Here is a 22094-nt window from a genome sequence, read left to right on the forward strand (position 1 = left end):
TCTGGAAACCAGAAATATTCTGCCTTTATGCAAAAGAACAAATATATTTGAACTTGGCAGTTCCTTTTAGTTGTTATGGCTAATAACCATGGATAGACTTGCAGCATGTAAGGAAAACACTGGTCTTCCGTGTCAGTGGCCTTATTTTCTTCTTTTTGGCCTTTGTGAGAAGTTCTGCCCTCTCACACCAATTTAATTCACCAGCAGCTATTTCAAGTAGGCAGGAGGTGCTTTTACATTTGCATTTCACAGAGCCTGCAGTCAGGTGGGTGGTACATGGGGTGGAAAAGCTTCAAACAGAAAGGCAAACACACGTTGAGATCATACTGCCCCAGCCCTTTTTTTGATCTGTAGAGCATTCAAATGCTTTGACTATTTCTAAGCAGAAATTTAGATTAATACACCATACAAAGGTATGCATCTTGAAACAAAAACAATGCAGGTATTTTCATTTACTTCAACAGTGTAGCGTTCATAGCTGATTATTGCTACTGGCTGCAGATCAACCAGATACCACTGTTTGCTGTGCAAAACAATGGAGCCACAGCTACTTGCAGCCACAGAGTGTACTACATTCCTCAACAATATTTTCAAAATCATTTCAGAAGCGTGTCTCATTGCTGAGCTACTCACCCGTAAATCTTGACAAGCTAAAATATTATCAAGCCATTTGTAGAGATAACCATCAGGGGAAAGACCCACATTGTCAAATACAGGGCCACAGCATAGTACAGCTGACATTGCCTAATAACAGAAGGAAGGAGGTTGGTTCTGCAAATGCAACTAGGATTAGCACTTTTATTATTTATTTGTTCTTTTCAATGTGTTGGCTGCCATACCTTGTAAGATCACTGTTGATTCTAAAAACGATACATCATATCAAGCAATGTAGCAACACAGATTTTAAAGGAGCTTCAGTGAGGGTACTGAAGTATGTAGACTGTTGCTGTTAAGCATTATAAAAAATATTATGCTAAAATATCCCAGTGTTACCCCAATCAACATATGATGCATATGTCCATCACTTCCTATATTAGCCTTTGGTCTGAACCAGTCTACTCTCACCTTACCTGAATTCAACTCTCTCCACACACTGACTACATATTGATCTAGCCTTCCCCAACCTGGTGCCTTGCAGAAGAACATAAGAGCAGTCCTGCCGGATCAGGCCAAAATCCCATCTAGTCATGCTGGCTAGGGCTGGTAAACAATTGTAGTACAAATCATCTATAAGGCTGGATTAATCAAACTGACACCTACTTCCATCTCACCAATCTCATGACAAAGAGTCGGCACCTAATACATCAGGTGTGAGAAACCTTTGGCCCTCCAGATGTTGCTGAACTACACCTCCAATCATCCCTATGCTTGCTAGGGATGATGGGAGTTGTAATCCAGTAACACCTGGAGAGTCAAAGGTTCCCCACTCCTGTAGTATGACGTGAGAATTAAACATTCAACAGGCATCACAACAGAAGTAATTTCCTGTTTACAAGACAGTCTTACAGCCTCTCATAACTTTTTAATAAAAAATATTTAGTGACCAGTTTTCAAAATAAGCATCTAGAACTTAGCAATAGATTTTTGCTGCTTTCAAGCAAAAAATGGTCTTCATAATGTTGCTGTTTACATCAACCTCCTGCACCCTCAGAAGTACCAAATGAATAAATTTTACACAAAAATTCACAAGACAAAATACAATAGACAATTATTTTTGGTTGCAGAAAGTCATTTATGAGAACTTGTTAGCTGATAATTTCTGCCTCTTTCTAATTTTTAAATATAAGAATAGTTTAACTAGCATGACTGGATGGAGAGATTAATACAATGGAAGGAATCATGACATACCTTTAAAGCGCAATACTGGTATCTTGTAATCTGGTGATTTCTATCACTGTAACGATCAAGTGGTGTAAACATGATACTGAATGGTCCAGCCCACTGACTAAACAAGATGAAGAGGTGGTGCCGCAAGCTTTGCTGAGGGAAAAGAAATCTCCTATGGTGTACTGAATAAAGAAACATAAAATGACCTTTGTTAATTTGTTAAACAAAGGAAAACATAAACACAATTCTGATATAACATCTGTAGCCCTGGAATCACTCCTGGAATAATTTTCCTGGTCGTGTGCACCAAAAACATTTTGCGAGAATGGGACATCTATGCTACACACTTTTAGCTGCTCATAGGAAATGTTTGATTCCTGTAACTGTGTGTGTGTGTGTATTATCCCAGCCTGACACTCATGAACTGGAATTTATATTTACATAGGAGTGTGCATGTATAGAACCAATGCAATGAGAGTTGGTATAGAGTGGTGGCTAAAAGACTGCAAATCAGAAAGCCCCCTGTTCAAATTTTGCTTCTGCCATTAACTCACTAGGTAGTCAGAGGCAATTCACTCTCTCTCTCAGCCTCAGTCTCCCTATCTGCAAAATGAAAGATTATAATAGTGACTTAACTTTACAGGTTGTTGTTAAGATTACAACTAGATTACGAATTTAATGCGTCCTGGACACTTGAAAGTGCTATATAAATGTTAAGTATTATGAAATGATGTAGGTTCTACCTAAACAGTCTGTAAATTTTGATTTTGAGATCTACAGACGGTGTGGATGGCAGGGGCACATTGTAGTTTATACGAGACCACCCCTATTGCAATGTGGAATGCAATATGTGAGCATCCAGTCAGAATGGATAACTGCATTTTGGGGGATTGGGCTAAGCTGATCTCAATCTCCCACTGTGTACGTGATTGGAAAAAGTCTTATGGACGTTACGTTTTGAGCATCTAAAAAACCTGAAATAATATTTAAAAAGCCATACTGAATCCAAAATTAATCTTATTACAAAAAAAGCAAAAGTTATGTTGGCAACTGTAAAAACCTTTATTTAGTTATCCTTGGAACAAAAGTATTCTGTAATGAGTGAAAAGGGGATTTAAAATAACAACAACCATAATAATGTTGAGAGAATTTCCCATAAAAAGAGGGCTGCCTCCTTGTTTCAGATGTTATGGATGCAGTAGAGCCCATGCTGCACTCAACACAGCTGGGTTTAATGCCCTGTATGCAATGAGATGGATCTAATGATGAATACAGAAGGAGCCTTTGGATTATCAGTGCTTAGGCTAGAGGCCTTTTATGCTGTCTCAATAAACGGAACACGATCAATTTGTGAGGCAATCTTTTAGCACAAAGAGCACATAACAATAGCTAAATTAAGCCCCTTGCTACAAGAAAAAAATCAATGATCACTTTACTTGAAGGAAGCTAGTTTTCTGTAGAGGAAAGCCGTCTTTGCAGTTTCTACAATTACCAGTTGACAACCACAAACCAGTTATGCTGAACTACTAGGACACAAGCCAATTTAGGGCCCCTTCACATCGCAAAATTCCTGTACAGTTTAAGAATTAATAGGGAACTTGTGTGCAAACCATCACATATAAATGTTAGCTTCTGTGGGGTTTTCATTGTGAGCAAAGTGTGATGTAAAAAAAAATGTCCCAATAGTGAATGGGGGTGGGGGTTTTCTAAAGCAGACTCAGCTTTGGATCTCTGAGCTGCATTGGGGCCAAGACAGTGCTTTGGACCAAGCAGACTGTTTTCTAAACCACTGGATGAGGGTCCAAACAAAATCTTCTGCTCAATGCACACTGCTCACAAGGAAACAGTAACAGAAAGTGTGCATGGGCCCCAAGACAAACTACCTATGTGTTTATTCCAAAGACAGAATTGTTCACACTCCATTATGTATTGCAAAGTCATAACATTTTTCTCAATTATGAAGCATAAAGCAAAGGAGAAATGGGAATACCTGTATAGCCAAATAAATTAACAGGCAGATGCTATAGCAGTGAAATTGTTAATGCTGAAGCTTTCAAGAGGAGCAAAGTTAAAGTAAATAAACATTAAGTGCAAAGGAAATGTTCACTATGAATTCCCTATTTCTCCCATTGTTTTAATTATCAGTTATGATTTACAATCAAATCTTTTTCTATTCTTTTGTCAAAGTTAAACAGGTCGCCTAATTGTTGGACCATGAATGGATTTTTTAAAAGTTTAAGAAGTCTTTTTAAAATACTTCTTGATTCAGTAATTACAGGAAAGCTAAATGATTCAAGGTTTTTTAATTGCTTTTTTTTAAAAAAGTGTTTTTAAATTTGTATTTTTTAAAAAAATGTTTTTAATTGTTGTAAACCGCCCAGAGAGCTTCGGCTATGGAGCGGTATACAAATGCAATGAATGAATAAATAAATAAATAAATAGGGTTCAAATCCCTACTTGGGCATAAATCCCACTGGGTGACCTTGGGCTATTCACTGCCTCTCAGCCTAACCTAACAGGGTTGTTGTGAGGATAAAACAGAGAGCAGAAGCATGTATGCCAACTGCACTCCTTGGAGGAAAGGTGGGATATAAATGTAATAGTAAAATAAATAATAAATATAAAATGCACACATGTACACTATTCACATGTGCACATGAGAGTATGTACATCCAAATTTTAATTTCTACATGAAAAAGTCTCATATGTGGATATTTCATAACATATGAAGCAGCCTTTAGAGTCTGTTTGCTTAAACTGAATGGATCAATTTAAATGCAAATATTCTGGCTTACATGGACTACAGATCAAGCTGAATACATGCCTGTCAGTCTATGATTATCATAGTTATATGGGCTTATAACGTCCCTAGTCTTTAATGTCCACAATACATGTAACAATGACAATATAAAGAACAATGTGGCAAATACAACAGAATTTGTACAACTGGAGGCTTTCTATCTTTTCTTCACTGACTACCTGTCCTGTTCTCCTGGTTTCCTTTTTTTTTTTGCTCTTCCTGTTCCATGAAAATTCATCTGCACCAACCTCCCTACTGGATTCTTCTGTATTTCTACACATTACATTAAAGCGTCTTCTATTCCCATGAAGCCCTCCTATTCTTTTGTCAAACACTTGTCTTTTATTTTCACCTTCATGGTCCTGAAATTTACATAATTATCGCATCTCCATACCTGGCACACACTGAATCAAATTGGCAATCATTGCACTAAAATGGGCTCTCATGTCCTTAAGAATTTCAACTTCTTTATCATTTTCAGCTTCCAATAACATGCGAGTCAGGTCAACATATTCTAAGAATAAGGCTCCAAGTGCTAATGTATCCCGCTCCAAGGCTCCATTTGTACTATAGCAAAGAAAAGTGGAATAATTTAAGGAATTATTTGGATATAAAACAAGAACAGCGCTTTGTAGATTGCAGCCTATAACATTTAAAATATCAGTTTCAAGAATGTAAAAAGAAAGTATCTAATGGCTAGACATGAAAAAGCCCCAAATTTATTTTAAAAATGCTCCAAGAAATTACTATAATAAAAAAATGGCACTATCATAAGACATTGTTCCATTTGAAAAGCAATATCCTACCTATCACTTATCACACCAGCATCAGCAAGTAATTCAAAAATTCGCAGTAGCTGTAACCGCAGTAGGTCTCTGCGTTCCCGGCGCTTCTTATTCTGTGTTACAGGAAAAGAGGTCCGTGTTAATCACATCTATTACACAAATGCAGGTCTTAAAAATAAGATCTAACTGAGCCTGGGCTCAGAATCAATATTTAAAGAGATGCTGATGGCTGATAAATAATTTGAACTTTCTGATTAGCAGATATACACAATACTATAGATAAGAGGTGTTTTCCTGCAAGAAATGGCTCAAGGAAAGAAACTATACTGATCCTTGAAAGAAGTAGAGGGAGGAAGGCATGGGAAAATTACTTTACATTGGTGGTTCAAGCTATATTTTCCAAACTCCTTTACTATAACAGATACCACTGTCATTGGTTGGAAAGTATTCATTATATATGGTCTCAAACTCTCCATTGTAAACTTTTTGCTCAAGAAGTGCAATACACAAAGGAAAGTGAAAATGTAAATACACATACACTGAAGAAGCTTGGAGCAAAAATATGCCTCACTTGAAGTTTCACTTCAGCATCTGAAAAAAGTTATTACTGTGACATTCCACCAGGAACCATTAGCTGTCTTGTTCTTTAGCTTCCAAAACATGGTGAACGAATACCTTTGGAATTCAAATAATTTACTGTTTTGGCTTATCGCTTTTTGTAAATTTATTCAGGGGCAGCAGCAGTAGTATTCCATTTGAAAAAAATGCTAAAGGAATGAGCTCTTCTCCTCATTTCTTCTTCCTCTTTACATCTTCACAGTGAGCTATACCTCCTTGCATATATGGGGGAGAAAAACTTTTTGTCATCTGTTAAGAGAACTTCGAAGCATTTTAGTTCACTATGAAGCACAGGTAATACAACCTACCAATGGCACATTATATTCAACAGTCCAAAATACCTTAAATCAGGGATGGGGAACCTGGGGTCCTCCACATGTTGTAGAACTTCAGTTACCACCAGCCCCCAGTCAGGGATTTATTTTTATTTTATTTTTTTTATAAAAATGAATAGACCACTTCATCAGAAAACTCTCTAAACGGTGTACATAATAAAATTAGCAGTAATACACAGATAAAATAAGCAAAGCTGTTAAAAACTAAGTACACATAAAATTTATTTATTTATTTATTATTTGATTTATATCCCACCCTTCCTCCCAGCAGGAGCCCAGGGCGGCAGACAAGAGTGCTAAAAACACTTTAAAACATCATAAAAACAGACCTTAAAATACATTAAAAAAACTTTTAAAACATTTTTTTAAAAAAAGCTTTAAAAACATCTTTTAAAAAACGTTAAAAAACATATTGTTTAAAATAATAATAATAAAAACATATTAAAAGTAATTCCAACACAGACACAGACTGGGATAGGTCTCAACTTAAAAGGCTTGTTGAAAGAGGAAAGTCTTCAAAAGGCACTGAAAATATAACAGAGATGCGCCTGCCTAATATTTAAGGGGAGGGAATTCCACAGGGTAGGTGCCACCACACCAAAGGTCCATTTCCTATGTTGTGCGGAATGGACCTCCTGATAAGATGGTATCTGCAGGAGGCCCTCACCTGCAGAGCGCAGTGATCGACTGGGTATATAAGGGATAAGTTGGTCTTTCAGGTATCCTGGTCCCAAGCTGTATAGGGCTTTGTACACCAGAACTAGAGCCTTGAACTTGGCCCGGTAGCAAATGGGTAGCCAGTGCAATTCTTTCAGCAGCGGGGTGACATGTTGGCGATACCCTGCCCCAGTGAGCAGTCTCACCACCACATTACAGCGCATTACAGTAATCCAGCCTGGAGATTACCAGTGCATGGACAACAGTGGTCAGGCTATCCCAGTCCAGAAACGGCCACAGCTGTCTTACCAGCTGAAGCTGGTAAAAGGCACTCCTAGCCACGGAGGTCACCTGGGCCTCTAGCAACAAATATGGATCCAGAAGCACCCCAGACTATGGACCTGCTGTTTCAGAGGGAGTATGACCCCATCCAAAGCAGGCAACTGACCAATTATCCAAACTCGGGAACCACCAACCCACAGTTCCTCTGTCTTGCTAGGATTCAGGCTCAGTTTACTGGCCTTCATCCGGCCCACCACTGAGTCCAGGCAGCGGTCCAGGGCTTGCATGGCCTCTCCCGATTCAGAGAAATAGAGCTGGGTATCATCAGCATACTGCTGACACCTCGCCCCAAAGCTCCTGATGACTGCTCCCAAGGGCTTCATATAGATGTTAAACAGCATGGGGGACAAGATGGTACCTTGTGGCACCCCACAGCACAACTACCAGGGGGCCAAAAGACAGTCACCCAATGCTATTCTCTGAGAGCAACCCTGGAGATAGGATCGGAACCACTGTAAAACAGTGTAAAACAATAAAACAATTAGCAACATGCTTAAAAAATATACATTATTATTGTTGTTGTTATTGTTGCTATTATTGTTATTATTATTACTGCAGGCGAGCCGACCCAACGTTATCTGGGCCAAGGAAAACGAGGGCAATCTTTAATTTTTAATTTTAATTTTATTAGGGGTGGGGGGCCTGCCTGATCGGCAGACGGGGAGGGGGACATGTGCAAGTCGGAGGGGAGTGCTGTGAGAGGGGTGGGGAGCCACGGCATTATGAGGCTAGGCGGCAGATCCTGGAAGGGCGCGGGTGGCAGGCCACGCCAATTTAGGGGAACAAGGGATAGATGTATTATACCCATCCCTTGTTCCGGGCCTGCCCAAAACCAGAAGATAACTGGGGGATGTAAGACTCCATCCAACCTTCGACTGCTGTTGTGTAACGCCAGGTCTGTAGTTCAGAAAACATCGCTCATCCATGATCTTATCCTGGACGAGAACGCAGACCTGGTGTGCATTACGGAGACCTGGCTGGACGAGGCCTCAGCTCCCATACTTGAGGCCATGTGTCCAGCGGGTTTCCGATACACACAGCAGCCGAGGATTGGTAGGCGGGGAGGGGGGGTGGCAGTTATTTATCGGGAGTCCTTGGTTTTCACCAGACCCCCTCTCCACAAGACCAAGTTTGTTGATTGTATGTACTGGAGGTTGGGACCAAAGGACAGTTTAGGGATTCTGCTTGTGTACCACCCACCCCGCTGCACAGCAGACTCCCTGACCGAGGTGCTCGAGGTGGTCTCGGCTGTGCGGTTATTTACCCCGAACTTATTGGTTCTGGGGGATTTTAACGTGCATGCCGAGGCCGCTCTCACTGGAGCCCCTCGGGATTTCATTGAAACCATGACTTCGTGGGAACTGCACCTGAGTAATATGGGTCCCACCCATGTAGCCGGTCATACTATTGACCTTGTGTTTGCCTCGGGAGAGGAGGGAAGTGTTCTGAAAATGGGGACTGTTTTTTCTAGCCCTGTGTCATGGTCAGATCACTACCTGGTGAATATGGATCTCTCACTGCCGCTTACCCTCCGCAGGGGACAAGGACCCATTAGGATGGTCCGCCCCAGACGCCTGATTGAGCCTAAAGGATTCCTGAATGCGCTGGGTGATTTGGAGCTGACTGAAGGACACCCGGTCGAAACCCTGGTGATGGAGTGGAACAGGGAGATCACTAGGGCGATAGACCGGGTGGCACCGAAACGTCCTCTCCCCCTGAATAGAACTCAGACTGCACCCTGGTATAGACCACGGCTACGCGGTCTGAGACAGGAGGTGAGACGACTAGAACGCCGATGGCGGAAATCTTGCGCTGAAGACGATCGGACACTGGTTAGAGCGGCAATAGCGGCCTACCAGCGGGCAACAAAGGCAGCAAAAGGCAATTTTTTGCTGCCTCTATTGCATCGGCAGAGTGTTGTCCCAGGAGGCTGTTCCAAGTGGTCCGAAGCCTGGTCGGTCCAGTTGCTCAGGAACCTATGGAACATTCAAAAGCCTCCTGTGACACATTTGCTAACCACTTTGCCGATAAAATCGAGCGCCTAAAGGGCAAGATTCTGTACGCCGTGGTTACAAGTAGTGGTCCAGAGGCGGCCAGTTGCATTCCGGCCTGCTGGGATCAGTTTCGGCCTCTTCTCTCTGATGAAGTGGACAAGGTGTTCTCTACTGTGAAACCAACTAATTGCTTGCTTGATCCTTGCCCTTCATGGCTCGTTATGAGCTGTAAAGAGAGACTGGGCGAAGGGATCAAGGCAGTGGTAAATGCATCCTTGGAGGAGGGTGCAATGCCATCAGCCCTCAAGGAGGCAGTGATAAGACCTATTTTGAAAAAGCCCTCCTTGGATCCCCAAGAGTTAAACAACTTTTGCCCGGTCTCCAATCTACCATTCTTGGGCAAGGTGATTGAACGAGTGGTGGCTAAACAGTTACAGACACAGTTGGAGGAAGCAGGTTATTTAGATCCTTTCCAATCGGGCTTCAGGACTGGACATGGAACTGAAACAGCTTTGGTCGCTCTGGTGGATGATATGAGGAGGGCATTGGATAGGGGAGAACACACATTCCTCGTCCTCCTGGATCTCTCAGCGGCTTTCGATACCGTTGACCACAGTATCCTTTAAATCGCCTGGAGGGATTGGGAATAGGAGGCACTGTTTTACGGTGGTTCCGTTCCTATTTCTCCGGCAGATATCAATGGGTAGCATTGGGGGATGAGGTTTCAGACCCTTGGCCCCTCAACTGTGGTGTGCCACAGGGTTCTATCCTCTCCCCCGTGCTATTCAACATTTATATGAAACCGCTGGGAGCCATCATCAGGAGTTTTGGGCTGCAGTGTCACCAATATGCGGATGACATGCAGCTCTATCTCTCATTTAAATCTTCACCAGAGTTGGCTGTGGATACCTTGTCCAATTGCCTGGAGTCCGTAAGTGGATGGATGGGAGAGAACAGGCTGAAGCTGAACCCTGACAAGACCGAGGTGTTGCTAGTGGGGGATAAGAGAAGGTTGGAAATTTAGACTTGGTGATTAATGGGGTGAGATTACCCCTGAAGGACCAGGTCCGCAGCCTAGGAGTCATTCTGGACTCCCAGCTGTCTATGGAGGCTCAGGTTTCAGCAGTGAGCCGGGCAGCCTGGTACCAACTTCATCTGGTACAGAGGCTGCGACCCTACCTTCCTATACATCTGCTCCCATGAGTGATACATGCCCTGGTCTCCTCTTGATTAGGCTACTGTAATGCGCTCTACGTGGGGATACCCATGAAGACGGTCCGGAAATTGCAGCTGGTACAGAATGCGGCGGCACGCTTGATAAAGCAGAGCCGTCGCCAGGACCATGTCACCCCAGTGTTGATGGAGCTACACTGGTTGCCAGTTGTGTACCGGGCCCAATTCAAGGTGTTGGTGTTAACCTTTAAAGCCCTATACGGTTTCGGCCCAGTTTATCTGAAGGAACGCTTCCAGTATCACCAAATATGCCGCCAAACAAGATCAGCCTCACAAGACCTTCTCTCAGTCCCACCGGTGAAAACAGCTAGGCTGGTGTGGACCAGAGAGAGGGCTTTTTCGATCGTGGCCCCCACCCTCTGGAACTCTCTCCCATATGACTTTCGCCATGCCCCCTCCCTGATGGCTTTTCGCCGAGCCTTAAAGACCTGGCTATCCAGGCAGGCCTATGGGATTTCTGGGGTGGGCTAGGTTCTTATGCTGTATTATTGAAGGGATGGTTTTAGATGAATTGATGTTAATATTGTGATTGTTGATTGCATGTGTTTTATATTGTATTTTATATTGTTGTAAGTCGCCCAGAGTGTCCGTTAATTCGGACAGATGGACGACTAACAAATAAAAATTTATTATTATTATTATTATTATTATTATTATATCCCACCTTTTCCTCCAAGGAGCTCAAGATGTTGTGCATGGTTCTCCTCCCTCACCATTTAATCCCCATAACAACCCTGTGAAATAGATTAAGCTGAGAAACCGTGACTGGCCCAAGGTCACCTAGCAAGCTTCATAGCTGACTGGGGACCTGAACCCTGGTCTCCCAGGTTCTAGTCCAACACTCTAACCACTACACAATACTGGCTATATAATAGTTATATAACATCTGAATTATATGTCTAGATAGGCTTACTGAAATAAAAAAGTTTTCAGCAGGTGTCTAAACAATATAGTGAGGGATTTATTACTATTACTACTACTACTACTACTACTACTACTTTTTTAATTTGCATGTTACTTTTCCATATAAATATGATCAAAGCTGCTTACAACAGGGCCACAAAAATGCAAATCAATATATCTTTACAAAAACAATCAAATATGGGCAAATCAATTTGAAACAAAACAATCCAACAAATAGCTCGGTGGGATGATGGGAGTTGTAGTCCCACAGCATCTGGAGGCCCACATGTTTTGCATCCCTGCCTTAAGTCATCATAAATGGTTGCTTCATCTTGAAATAAAATAATGTACATTCCTACACAATTACTGGGATGAATGCTTGAAATATAAAATTAGTGACACTTTCAATTGACAACTTTCTTTCTCCTTTTTAATGTCTTCTGCTATATTTGTGAAGCCTGTTAAACATGTTCAGCTTAATTACATCAACCAACCTCTGGTCTTCTCTCTAATGCTTCTTTCATTAGTGGGTGAAGTTCTTCCACTAATTCCCTAGATTAAAAAAAAATGTTGTGAAACAAAGTTCTTCATAAATTACATAGCTGAATGATGAAACTTTAATTTTCACAGCAGAAATCATATATATTTTATTTACAAATCACCCTGTTCCAGCAGCTCTGATCTTTATGCAATGGCTCCAGTGAACACAGAGAGGCCTGCAGAGGATGCTCAATTCACTTCATTATTGTGGAAATGCGCTATCCATACAGCAGGGATGCATAGGCAAAGCACTGTCCAACAATAAAGTAAATGGCGATCCCTTTTCATGCAGTTTTCAACCTGTCCCTCAGAACTGTAATGTGTGTATCTGTGTAATGTATGTATGTACATTCTAATGTGTAATGTCACTGATCTCTGACTTCCATCATCACTGGCTATGCTGGAGCTGATGGGAGTTTGGGATCTAACAACATCTGGAGGGCCAAACTTTTTGTCCCTGCTGTAAAGCATTTTCAAATACAGAGAACCATTCACCATTTAGGAGTCTATGTAACTGGGTTATGTTGGTAGAAATGGGATCTCAGAACCAGGGGAAACTGCTTCATGTTCAGATGCCACTTCTGGGATAGATTTCCCCAGCTTAGGATACTATGAAGAATAAGCTTAAACCTCAGTTAAGAGATGAGGCCACTAACAAATCTTCATGAAACACTATCAATGGGAAACCTGCACCCATGTCCTGTGCCTCTAGGGATTCCAGGTCTTTGGAGTCTCAGGGGGCACGCCCTCCAGGAACATCTCCAGACACAGATAATGGTGTCCTCAGGAGAACTTGGGCAGAGATTGTGTACTCATGGTATAGCACTTGGCTTGCTACCCAGATACCAGCAATAATTTTTCACAGAGGCAGGCCTGGTGCCTTTTAATGTCCAACAGAAAGCTCTGTGCAGCATCAAGACAAAAAGTTATTTGTTCATGCAGGCAAAATGAAAAAAGGTACAAAGGTACCTATAGAGAGCAGCAAATGCACAAAGAAAGCCCCTTAAAACTGAAAGTGAAAGCTTGCACTTGGGCATCAGGGTTTCTCACCCGCCCCCCAAAACCCCCAGCTCTTTATCTTGAATGCCTGGTTTAAAGGCACGTTGTCAGATGGAAAGCAAGACTTTTTTGGGGGGAGTCAAGGAATTATAGAATGCCTCCTGTGCATGTAAAGCTCATTTTGTGGCCTTAAAACTAATGTGTATGAATATACTCAGCATGTACACAAGTGACATGTTGTCTTTTCTATGATAATGATACTACTCCAGAATAGTGTAACAAGATACAAAATGACTATGAACAATGGACTTCCGGGAAGGGTGACTTAGCCTGTGCCTGCTTTTGAGACGGGCTCCTGCCTCAAAAGAAGCTTATTCAGATATATCAGTCAGTTTTTTCTTTTTTTTTTTGACTGATTAAACTTCTCCCGGGTAGGGAGAAACGAAGAGATTAACCTCAAAGCCTATTTTTGTTGGGACGACCAGATCTCATTAATTTATGGGACGAGGTCCAGCCGACGAAGGTGGGACGGATTTTCAACAGCAAGCTCTATCTGTTAAAGCGAACGTTCATCTTATCTTCTAAGAGAGAACGCACTAACAGGCAAGCACCCTTCTTTCTATATTTTTCTTTTACTTGACTTAAATTGTTGCTGTTTAAAAGAGATTTGCCAGATTGATCGGTTTTTGACATCTCACTGGGGAGCCGTAACTTCTCTCTGCTACGCACTAATTAATAGCTTATCTCTGTTTTTGTTGCAAAAAGCTGTCCTGGATTTGCATTCTAAAGATACACACAGAAGAGGGATTTCTATTCCAGATTTTTATTTTGAAAAATATTATACTGTTTTGAGACTACTCTCTTTTTGGTCTATTTTATTTTGACGAATCTGTTTCTTGACGATTGCCATTAATTGCTTCGATCCTGGGAACTGCATTTTGTTTACTTAACCATTGGAGAGATAAGGCTGTCTGCTCTGTTTATACTGTGATGTCACCAAGTTTGGAGTATTAACCCAATTGTTGCTGAAATAAGAAGTGGTTTTCCTATATTTTTCTTTTAAAATGGCAATTAAGAAAGTGGCTGAGAATCTGGAAATAACTATGTTTCAGAGAATAATGAATGAGATTGAGATAACGAAAATTGAATTGAGTAAAATGAAGCAGGAGATTAAAGATATAAGGGTCCCTGTGAGAGAGGTGACCCTGGAAGGGGTCCCTGTGAGAGAGGAGACCCCGGAGATTGGAATAGGGGTCCCTGTGAGAGAGGAGACCCTGGAGACTGGAATAGGGGTCCCTGTGAGAGAGGAGATCCCGGAGATTGGAACAAACGTGGAACAGGAACAAGATTTGGAGTCTATGGACTTTAGAAATAAAATCTATTGTTTGGAACTCAATGTTATCTCTGAAGAAATTAATGAAGATTCTAGAGATAAAGTTATCAATGGCATGGATTATCTTCTGGACTGGAATGATGTGATGGAGCCCAATATAGAGAAAATCTATGGAATTAACTGCAGCCATGTGACAATGGAAAAACTTTTAAGAGATGACCCAGTGTATTTTGAAAAAAAGAACAGAGATATGATTTTACAGCAGTATTTCAGCAACTTATTCAGAATGGATGGCAAGAAAATATTTGGGATAGAGGTAATTCCCATCAGACTCTTATTATATGACTATGGCTTTGACAGCAAGATTATTATGGAATACTGATAATGGAAGATTGGATATTGAAATTACTGGACTTAACAAGACTACTGAAGATGGAAGATGGAAAATGGAACTAATAGAGATAATAGAACAATGGCTACTGAAATTACTGAACCTAACAGATTCTGATGTGATGGATTAATTGAAATGTTTATTTTGACTATGGTTATGACAATAAGATTATCATAATTAGTAATGAGATGGATTAATCGATATGCTTATCTGGAAAAAAAAATTGATAGATATATTTCTTAAAGAATTGAAACCTCTCTTTGACTTTTTGTGGAAAGAATAAAGTAATGTTTATGAGATTTGATGATTAAGTAAGATAACTACTGGAGGAAAGTGATTTTATAATATGACTTAAGAGACAGGATTGCTATATATTATAGACTTATAACTGATTTGATCTTTGACAAATGGGAAGTCAATATTTTACTCTTTATTTTTTATTTTTGTTTTTTTTTTTTTCTTCTTTTCTTTTTTTCTTTTTGTTTAACTATTTTTGATTTTGTTTTTTGTCTTTGAATGTTTTATGATTTTGTCTTGTATGTTTTATGAAAATCTGAATAAAAATTATTGAAAAAACAAAAAAAAACAAAAAAAAACAAAATGACTATGAACAAAATAGCTAAAATAATGTTTCCTTATAACAATCATGCAAAACGCCAGTTTTAAAAATGCATTCTTCTAAGCTTTATTGCTAAATAAGGTAATCAGAAGACAGTATATAGAGGTCCTTCCAAGATTACACACTAGCTAAGTTTGAATGTCAAAATAAGCCATAGTAAAAACAAACTATGGATTAACATGAATCACTCTGCTTTCCCTCGCCGCTGTGAAACAAGTCAAAGTTTGACTTCTTGTAATGTGCAAGGATGTGTGAATCCAGGCTCATGGTTTGTTTCTCTCCAAACCGAACACAAGCAGTAATTGCTTGTGCATGTTTTACTGCTCATAGTTTTGTTTGGGGGAAACAAACCATGATCTCAGGTTTGCAAGTCATGACAAGTTAGTCTCTGGCTTGTTTCCTGGCAGCGCAGCAGCAGCAGAGGAGGAGCAGAGCATGAACTTTTCAGCATGCTCCATGTTCACATTATTAAACCATAGCTTATTTTTAACTATGGTTTAATGTGACATTTGAACTGGGTCACTGTTAACAATTTATTACATGAAGCATGCTTCCAGACATGGTTGATTGTGGGACTGATGCTGCTCATGCATGTAAGCTTTTCACAGCATCCATATGACAACAGTGGCATCAAAATGCCAGTCCATATTTTCTCCCCGTTTAACCCAGTCATAGCTTTCCTCCAGAAGATGTGACAAGTTTAAAAAACCCGCAATCCATTTGTGATATTAAGCCTCCATCCGGATGCATCCCAAAGGAAATTTGAACCATGAGAAATCTGTGCCATATAAATACCTGAAAACGAGAGAATTTGTTCTTCCAAAGCCCAGTACAAGTGACTCAGTGATTTCTATGCTTTCAAGTCTCATCAAAGGCACTAGTTGTTTTAACAACACACCAACAGATGGAGTTCCTATAGCCTAAAAAGAAAACAAAAATAAATTTTAATGGATATAGTCGCTAAAGCAATATGAAGAAAAGAAATACAGATTACAAAGCATACACTACTTTTACAGGTATTGCTGATGAATTAAAAAGGTGCATATTACAAGACAGGATTAAATGACTCAACAGTCATGAGTAAGAGAGCAAATGAGACAGACAAACACAGTAAGATAATACAGTAGTCCCCCGCTTGTTGGCGCCCTCCTTTTTGGCATTCCGCTAATATGGCGGTGCCAGTGGGGCGATCAGCTGTAGTGCGGGGAGCTCCAGCCACAGTGCTCCAGCTGACAGCTATCAGCTGGAGCGTGCGAGCTCCCCGTGCTCTAGTTGACAGGGATCAGCTGGAGCATGCGAACTCCCCGCACTACAGCTGATTTGAGCACTACAGCTGACAGGGATCAGCTGGAGCGTGCGAGCTCCCCACACTCCAGCTGATCAACTGTAGCGCAGGGAGCTCGCACGCTCCAGCTGATCCCTGTCAGCTGGAGCACGGGGAGCTCATGTGCTCCAGCTGATTGTGTGCTCCAGCTGATTGCACGCTCCAGCTGATCAGCTGTAGCGCACGATCAGCTGTAGCGCAGGGAGCTCATGCGCTCCAGCTGATTGCTGTCAACTGGAGTGTGGTGGCTGGAGCTCCCCGCAATCAGCTGTAGGGTGGGAAGCTTGCACGCTACAGCTGAGTAGGCTCCCACTTTCTATTGGTTTTCGCTTTTCGGCAGGGGCCTGGAACGGAACATGCTGTATGAGGGGGGCTCTACTGTATCGGAGTCTGCCCTAGCCAGACTGTCCCTTCCCCCGTTCCTTTACATTTTATACCATTTATTTGTTATAGTATTTTAAAATTGCAAAACACCTTGAGTGTCTTAGTAGAAAGCTGGTATATAAATGCAATAAATAACAGAACAGAATAAATTTAAATGACTACTAATTTAGGCAGCATATCAAGGCAGCTTGCAGGCCTCTATCTGCTTCAGCAGCAGAACTATGTCATGTACATTTTTGCTGATTGGTCCCTTATTTCAAATGTTATTGTGCCCTGACAAGAATGAGATCAGAAAGAAATCCCTGAGTGCTTTATTGTTGTTATGTGCCTTCAAGTTGATTATGATTTATGGCAACCCTATGAATCAGCGACCTCCAAGAGCATTTGCCATGAACCATCCTCTTCAGATCTTGTAAGTTCAGGTCAGTGGCTTCCTTTATGTTTATCCATCTCCTGTTTGGCCTTCCTCTTTTTCTACTCCCTTCTGTTTTTTCCACCATTATTGTCTTTTCTAGTGAATCATGTCTTCTCATGATGTATCCAAAGTTGGCTTGCCCCTCGCTGGATCATCACCTTGCAGTGGTGAGTGGGCTTGCATGTTCCAATGAACGCTGTGAGTGATGCCATGTACTCCCAGCAGGGTCACCCATGGCAGTAAGGTCAAGGGAGAGGAACCAGACAAAGAACGATCCAAGAAAGTCCTCAACAGCAGAACAGGCAGAGGATAACAATGTGTACGTTACAACGGCTGTGAAGGCGGATGAAGGCACTTCATCAGATAAAAGACTTTCAATCATCGTGGTACCCTACGCCATTGGATCAAAGCCTTTTTCTGTCAAGACTGTGTGTTGATCGTCATGCGCCAATCTCCCCACATAAAACAAGGCGTCGTCCAAAGTATGATAATCTCAGTTTTATCATTTTAGCTTCTAGTGACAGTTCTGGTTTAATTTGTTCTAACACCCAATTATTGGTCTTTTTCACAGTCCATGGTATGCGCAAAGCTCTCCTTCAACACTACATTTCATATGAGTTTATTTTTCTCTTATTCACTTTTTTCACTGTCCAACTTTCACTTTCATACATAGAGATCGGGAATACCATGGTCTGAATGATCCTGACTTTAGTGTTCAGTGATACATCTTTGCATTTGAGGACCTTTTCTAGTTCTCTCATAGCTGCCCTCCCCAATCCTAGCTTTCTTCTGATTTCTTGACTATTGTCTCCATTTTGGTTAATGACTGTGCCAAGGTATTGATAATCCTTGATAAATTCAAAGTCCTCATTGCCAACTTTAAAGTTACATAAATCTTCTGTTGTCATTACTTTAGTCTTCTTGAAGTTCAGCTGTAGTCCTGCTATTCCTCTTTAACTTGTTGACGTGTGTGCGTTGTTGCGTGAAACAGCATACATTACGTTGGAGTTAAGTTGAGCAAGAAACTTCTTCAGAGCATTAGATCATGTTAAGAGTCTTTATTAAGACATTACGGCCAAAGGCTTAAGAGTAAATACATGTAGAGTTTCTTCAGTCACCCCCTTCTGGTACATCTCTCTCCAAAGGTAAACACAGAAGAGAACCTCTCAGTTCAGAGGCAATACACAGAAGACTCAGCTTAACACAGATAGCTGCTAGAACTTTTCCCAGTCTATCGCGATGGTTACCATAGCAACGGCCTTGGCAGTCCGTTCCCAGACTGGGCAAAGACATAACTCCCCCTAGTTACAGTTTTTCAGACTTGATGGAAAACAGACTCAGTGACAGTGCGGTTCAATGGTCAACAATCCCCCCTTTTTCCCATCATGTCTGTAACTCATTACAACAATAACAACAATACATTTCTCCAATACATCTTGCAATACAGTTCCAAATTACATCTCAGTACATTACAGTACATTTCAGAACATCTCTGTACATTTAGCTAGAACTTTATTCAGTCAAACTTTGGCTCATTCCAAGCCTTGTCACCAGTTTGCCAAATTTCTCCTCACACAAAGGCTTGGTCATTATGTCAGCCACCATGTTTTGTTTCTTGCTGCTCCAGTCAATTCATGACCCGTGCCACATCACAACTATGCCAGAGGTTGACTTACGACTGCTCAGTTCCCCTGCATGATCTGCATCCACAAAACATTCAAGAACTCCTGTCTTTGCTCCTGACAAAACCAGACTCTTTGTCTTCGTGCCTTTCAGATTTATGTCAAGATCTGGTTTAAATGTTTGCGCTTGTGTTTCTGGACACCAAGCTCTGAAATATGCATTCTCTTGTGCTCTAGGTGCACGTTTGCCATGTCTCTTACCCTGTGGCTTGTACACTCGGCTGCGATGCACTCTTTCAGGCATCAGCCTGACTGCATTACATGAATACTGTGGCTGTGTGCTTTTAACAGCTGTCTTCTTACAGCTCTGACCGTCATTCTCTTTCCACCCCATTAAACTCAGGGCATCAGCACACTTCACACCCACTGTCATTCTAAACTGCCCCTGTGTCACGAAACCCTGACAGACAACTTTGCCTCTTCTCTGCACAAAACATTTTCCTCTATCAAATGTTACACAATACCCAGAATTCACCAGTTTTTGAACTGATAAAATATTATGAGCCAATTCCGGAACAAACATTCTGACATTATCCCAAGTTTATTAAATCTCACCAGTCCTCGGGCTTCCACCCTTTTCTGTGATCCATCCGCAAGTTGCACAAAATCCTGCACTTCTTCTGAAGCATAAAACAAACTTCTGTCTTTAATTAATATATGGCTTGCCCCGCTGTCGACAATCCAATTAACAGGTCCTAAATCTTGAGACTTCTGTTTACAAACAAAGTTCACACTTCCCTGCTTCAAGCCTCCGTCCCTGGAGTTGCGCTTGACTGCACAGTCTTTTCGGAGATGCCCACGAGCCCCACAGGCATAACAAGCCTTTAACAGCTGCTGCTTGTAATCCTGTTTGCTTTCGGATGCCTCCTCCGGTTCGGCACTTTTCTCCTCCTTGCTTCTGACAGCTTCCATCAGCTAGGCTCTCTGCGCCTTCTGCCTCCGCTGCCATTCCTGGGACAAATCCTGCAACGCGTCCCACATCTGTTTAGCCGACGGCTCATCTCTCACACACATCAGTTGAGAATCCGATAGAGCCAAGATTATAAACGCCTGCACCCTCTGATCTTTGCGCTTCCAGGCCGCGGTCAATACCGCCGGGGGTGGTCCATCTATAATGTCCCATAAATCCTCTGTTATCAGCAAAGCCCGCATCCTCGGCTTCCAGCTGCCATAATTCTTTTCCGTCAATCGTTCCATTGGCAAGCCTCCCCCAGACAGGTTTACAGCCATGTTGCTCACCTCTGTCTGGTACAATCAATCAAGCTGCCCTCTGGAACTCCGTCTGCCGTTCAGACCAGCAACTTACTCCCGTGTAATGCGCTGTGGATCTGGGCCCATAACCCTTGTTGACGTGTGTGCGTTGTTGCGTGAAACAGCATACATTACGTTGGAGTTAAGTTGAGCAAGAAACTTCTTCAGAGCATTAGATCATGTTAAGAGTCTTTATTAAGACATTACGGCCAAAGGCTTAAGAGTAAATACATGTAGAGTTTCTTCAGTCACCCCCCTTCTGGTACATCTCTCTCCAAAGGTAAACACAGAAGGGAACCTCTCAGTTCAGAGGCAATACACAGAAGACTCAGCTTAACACAGATAGCTGCTAGAACTTTTCCCAGTCTATCGCGATGGTTACCATAGCAACGGCCTTGGCAGTCCGTTCCCAGACTGGGCAAAGACATAACTCCCCCTAGTTACAGTTTTTCAGACTTGATGGAAAACAGACTCAGTGACAGTGCGGTTCAATGGTCAGCATTTGTTTTAAATCATTACTGGTTTCTGCTAGTAGTATGGTATCGTCTGCATATCTTAAATTATTGATATTTCTCCCTCCAATTTTCACACTTCCTTCATTTTGGTTTAATCCCATTTTTCGTATATGTTCTGCATATAGATTAAACAAATAGGGCAATAAAATACACCCGTCTCACACCCTTTCCGATTGGGAACTAATAAATTTCTCCATATTCTGTCCTTACAGTAGCCTCTTGTCCAAAGTATAGGTTGTGTATCAGGACAATAGATGCTGTAGCACCCCCATTTCTTTTAAAGCATTCCATAGTTTTTCATGATCTACACAACGAAAGGCTTTGCTGTAATCTATAAAGAACAGGGTGATTTCCTTCTGAAATTCCTTGGTCCATTCCATTATTCAATGTATGGTTGCAATATGATCTCTGGTGCCTCTTCCTTTTCTAAATCCAGCTTGGACGTCTGGCATTTCTCATTCCATATATGGTAAGAGCCTTTCTTGTAGAATCTTGAGCATTACTTTACTTGCATGGGATATTAAGGCAATAGTTCCATAATTACTGCATTCCCTGGGATCCCCTTTCTTTGGAATTGGGATGTATATTGAACCCTTCCAGTCTGTGGGCCATTGTTTAGTTTTCCATATTTCTTGACAAATTTTTGTCAAACTTTGGACAGATTCAGTTTCAGTAACTTGCAACAACTCTATTGGTGTGCCATCTGTTCCTGGTGATTTGTCTCTTCCAAGTATTTTAAGAGCAGCTTTTACCTCACATTCTGAAATTTCTGGTTCTTCATCATACGGTTCCTCCATGAATGAATCTGTCATCCTGGCATCTCTTTTATAGAGTTCTTCAGTGTATTGCTTCCATCTTCCTTTTATTTCATCTCGGTCAGTGTGCTCCCCTGTTGATTATTCAACATCCCTACTCTTGGTTTAAATTTCCCTTTCATTTCTCTAATCTTTTGGAATGGGGCTCTTGTTCTACCCTTTTTGTTCTCCTCTTCTATTTCTATACAATAACTATATCCCCAAGGAGATCTTATCTGGGGACCTCATTACTATCATTTAGGAGCCACGCAAAAACATTTCTGTTTTCCCAAGATTTTAAGAATTGCTAATGCAAACATTATTTAACTAAGAGCAATTTGATTTTATTGACT

The 22094-nt window shown here is 41.4% G+C and overlaps 1 protein-coding gene across 8 annotated transcripts in view; it reads right to left on the bottom strand.

The window, feature by feature from the left end:
- The window catches only part of FRY (FRY microtubule binding protein), a 367201-nt gene that overhangs the window by 141668 nt on the left and 203439 nt on the right, over nt 1-22094 (bottom strand). For all 8 annotated transcript variants that reach the window (XM_061628447.1, XM_061628442.1, XM_061628443.1 and 5 more), the window contains 6 exons: nt 16172-16296; nt 11989-12046; nt 5434-5525; nt 5022-5194; nt 1849-2009; nt 634-744 (listed from right to left, as the gene is read on the bottom strand). In XM_061628447.1, the coding sequence (XP_061484431.1) occupies nt 634-744; nt 1849-2009; nt 5022-5194; nt 5434-5525; nt 11989-12046; nt 16172-16296 (720 nt within the window). The remainder of the gene's footprint in view (nt 1-633; nt 745-1848; nt 2010-5021; nt 5195-5433; nt 5526-11988; nt 12047-16171; nt 16297-22094) is intronic.

Source organism: Rhineura floridana, chromosome 5 (genome assembly GCF_030035675.1).
Source record: "Rhineura floridana isolate rRhiFlo1 chromosome 5, rRhiFlo1.hap2, whole genome shotgun sequence".
NCBI lineage: Eukaryota > Metazoa > Chordata > Lepidosauria > Squamata > Rhineuridae > Rhineura > Rhineura floridana.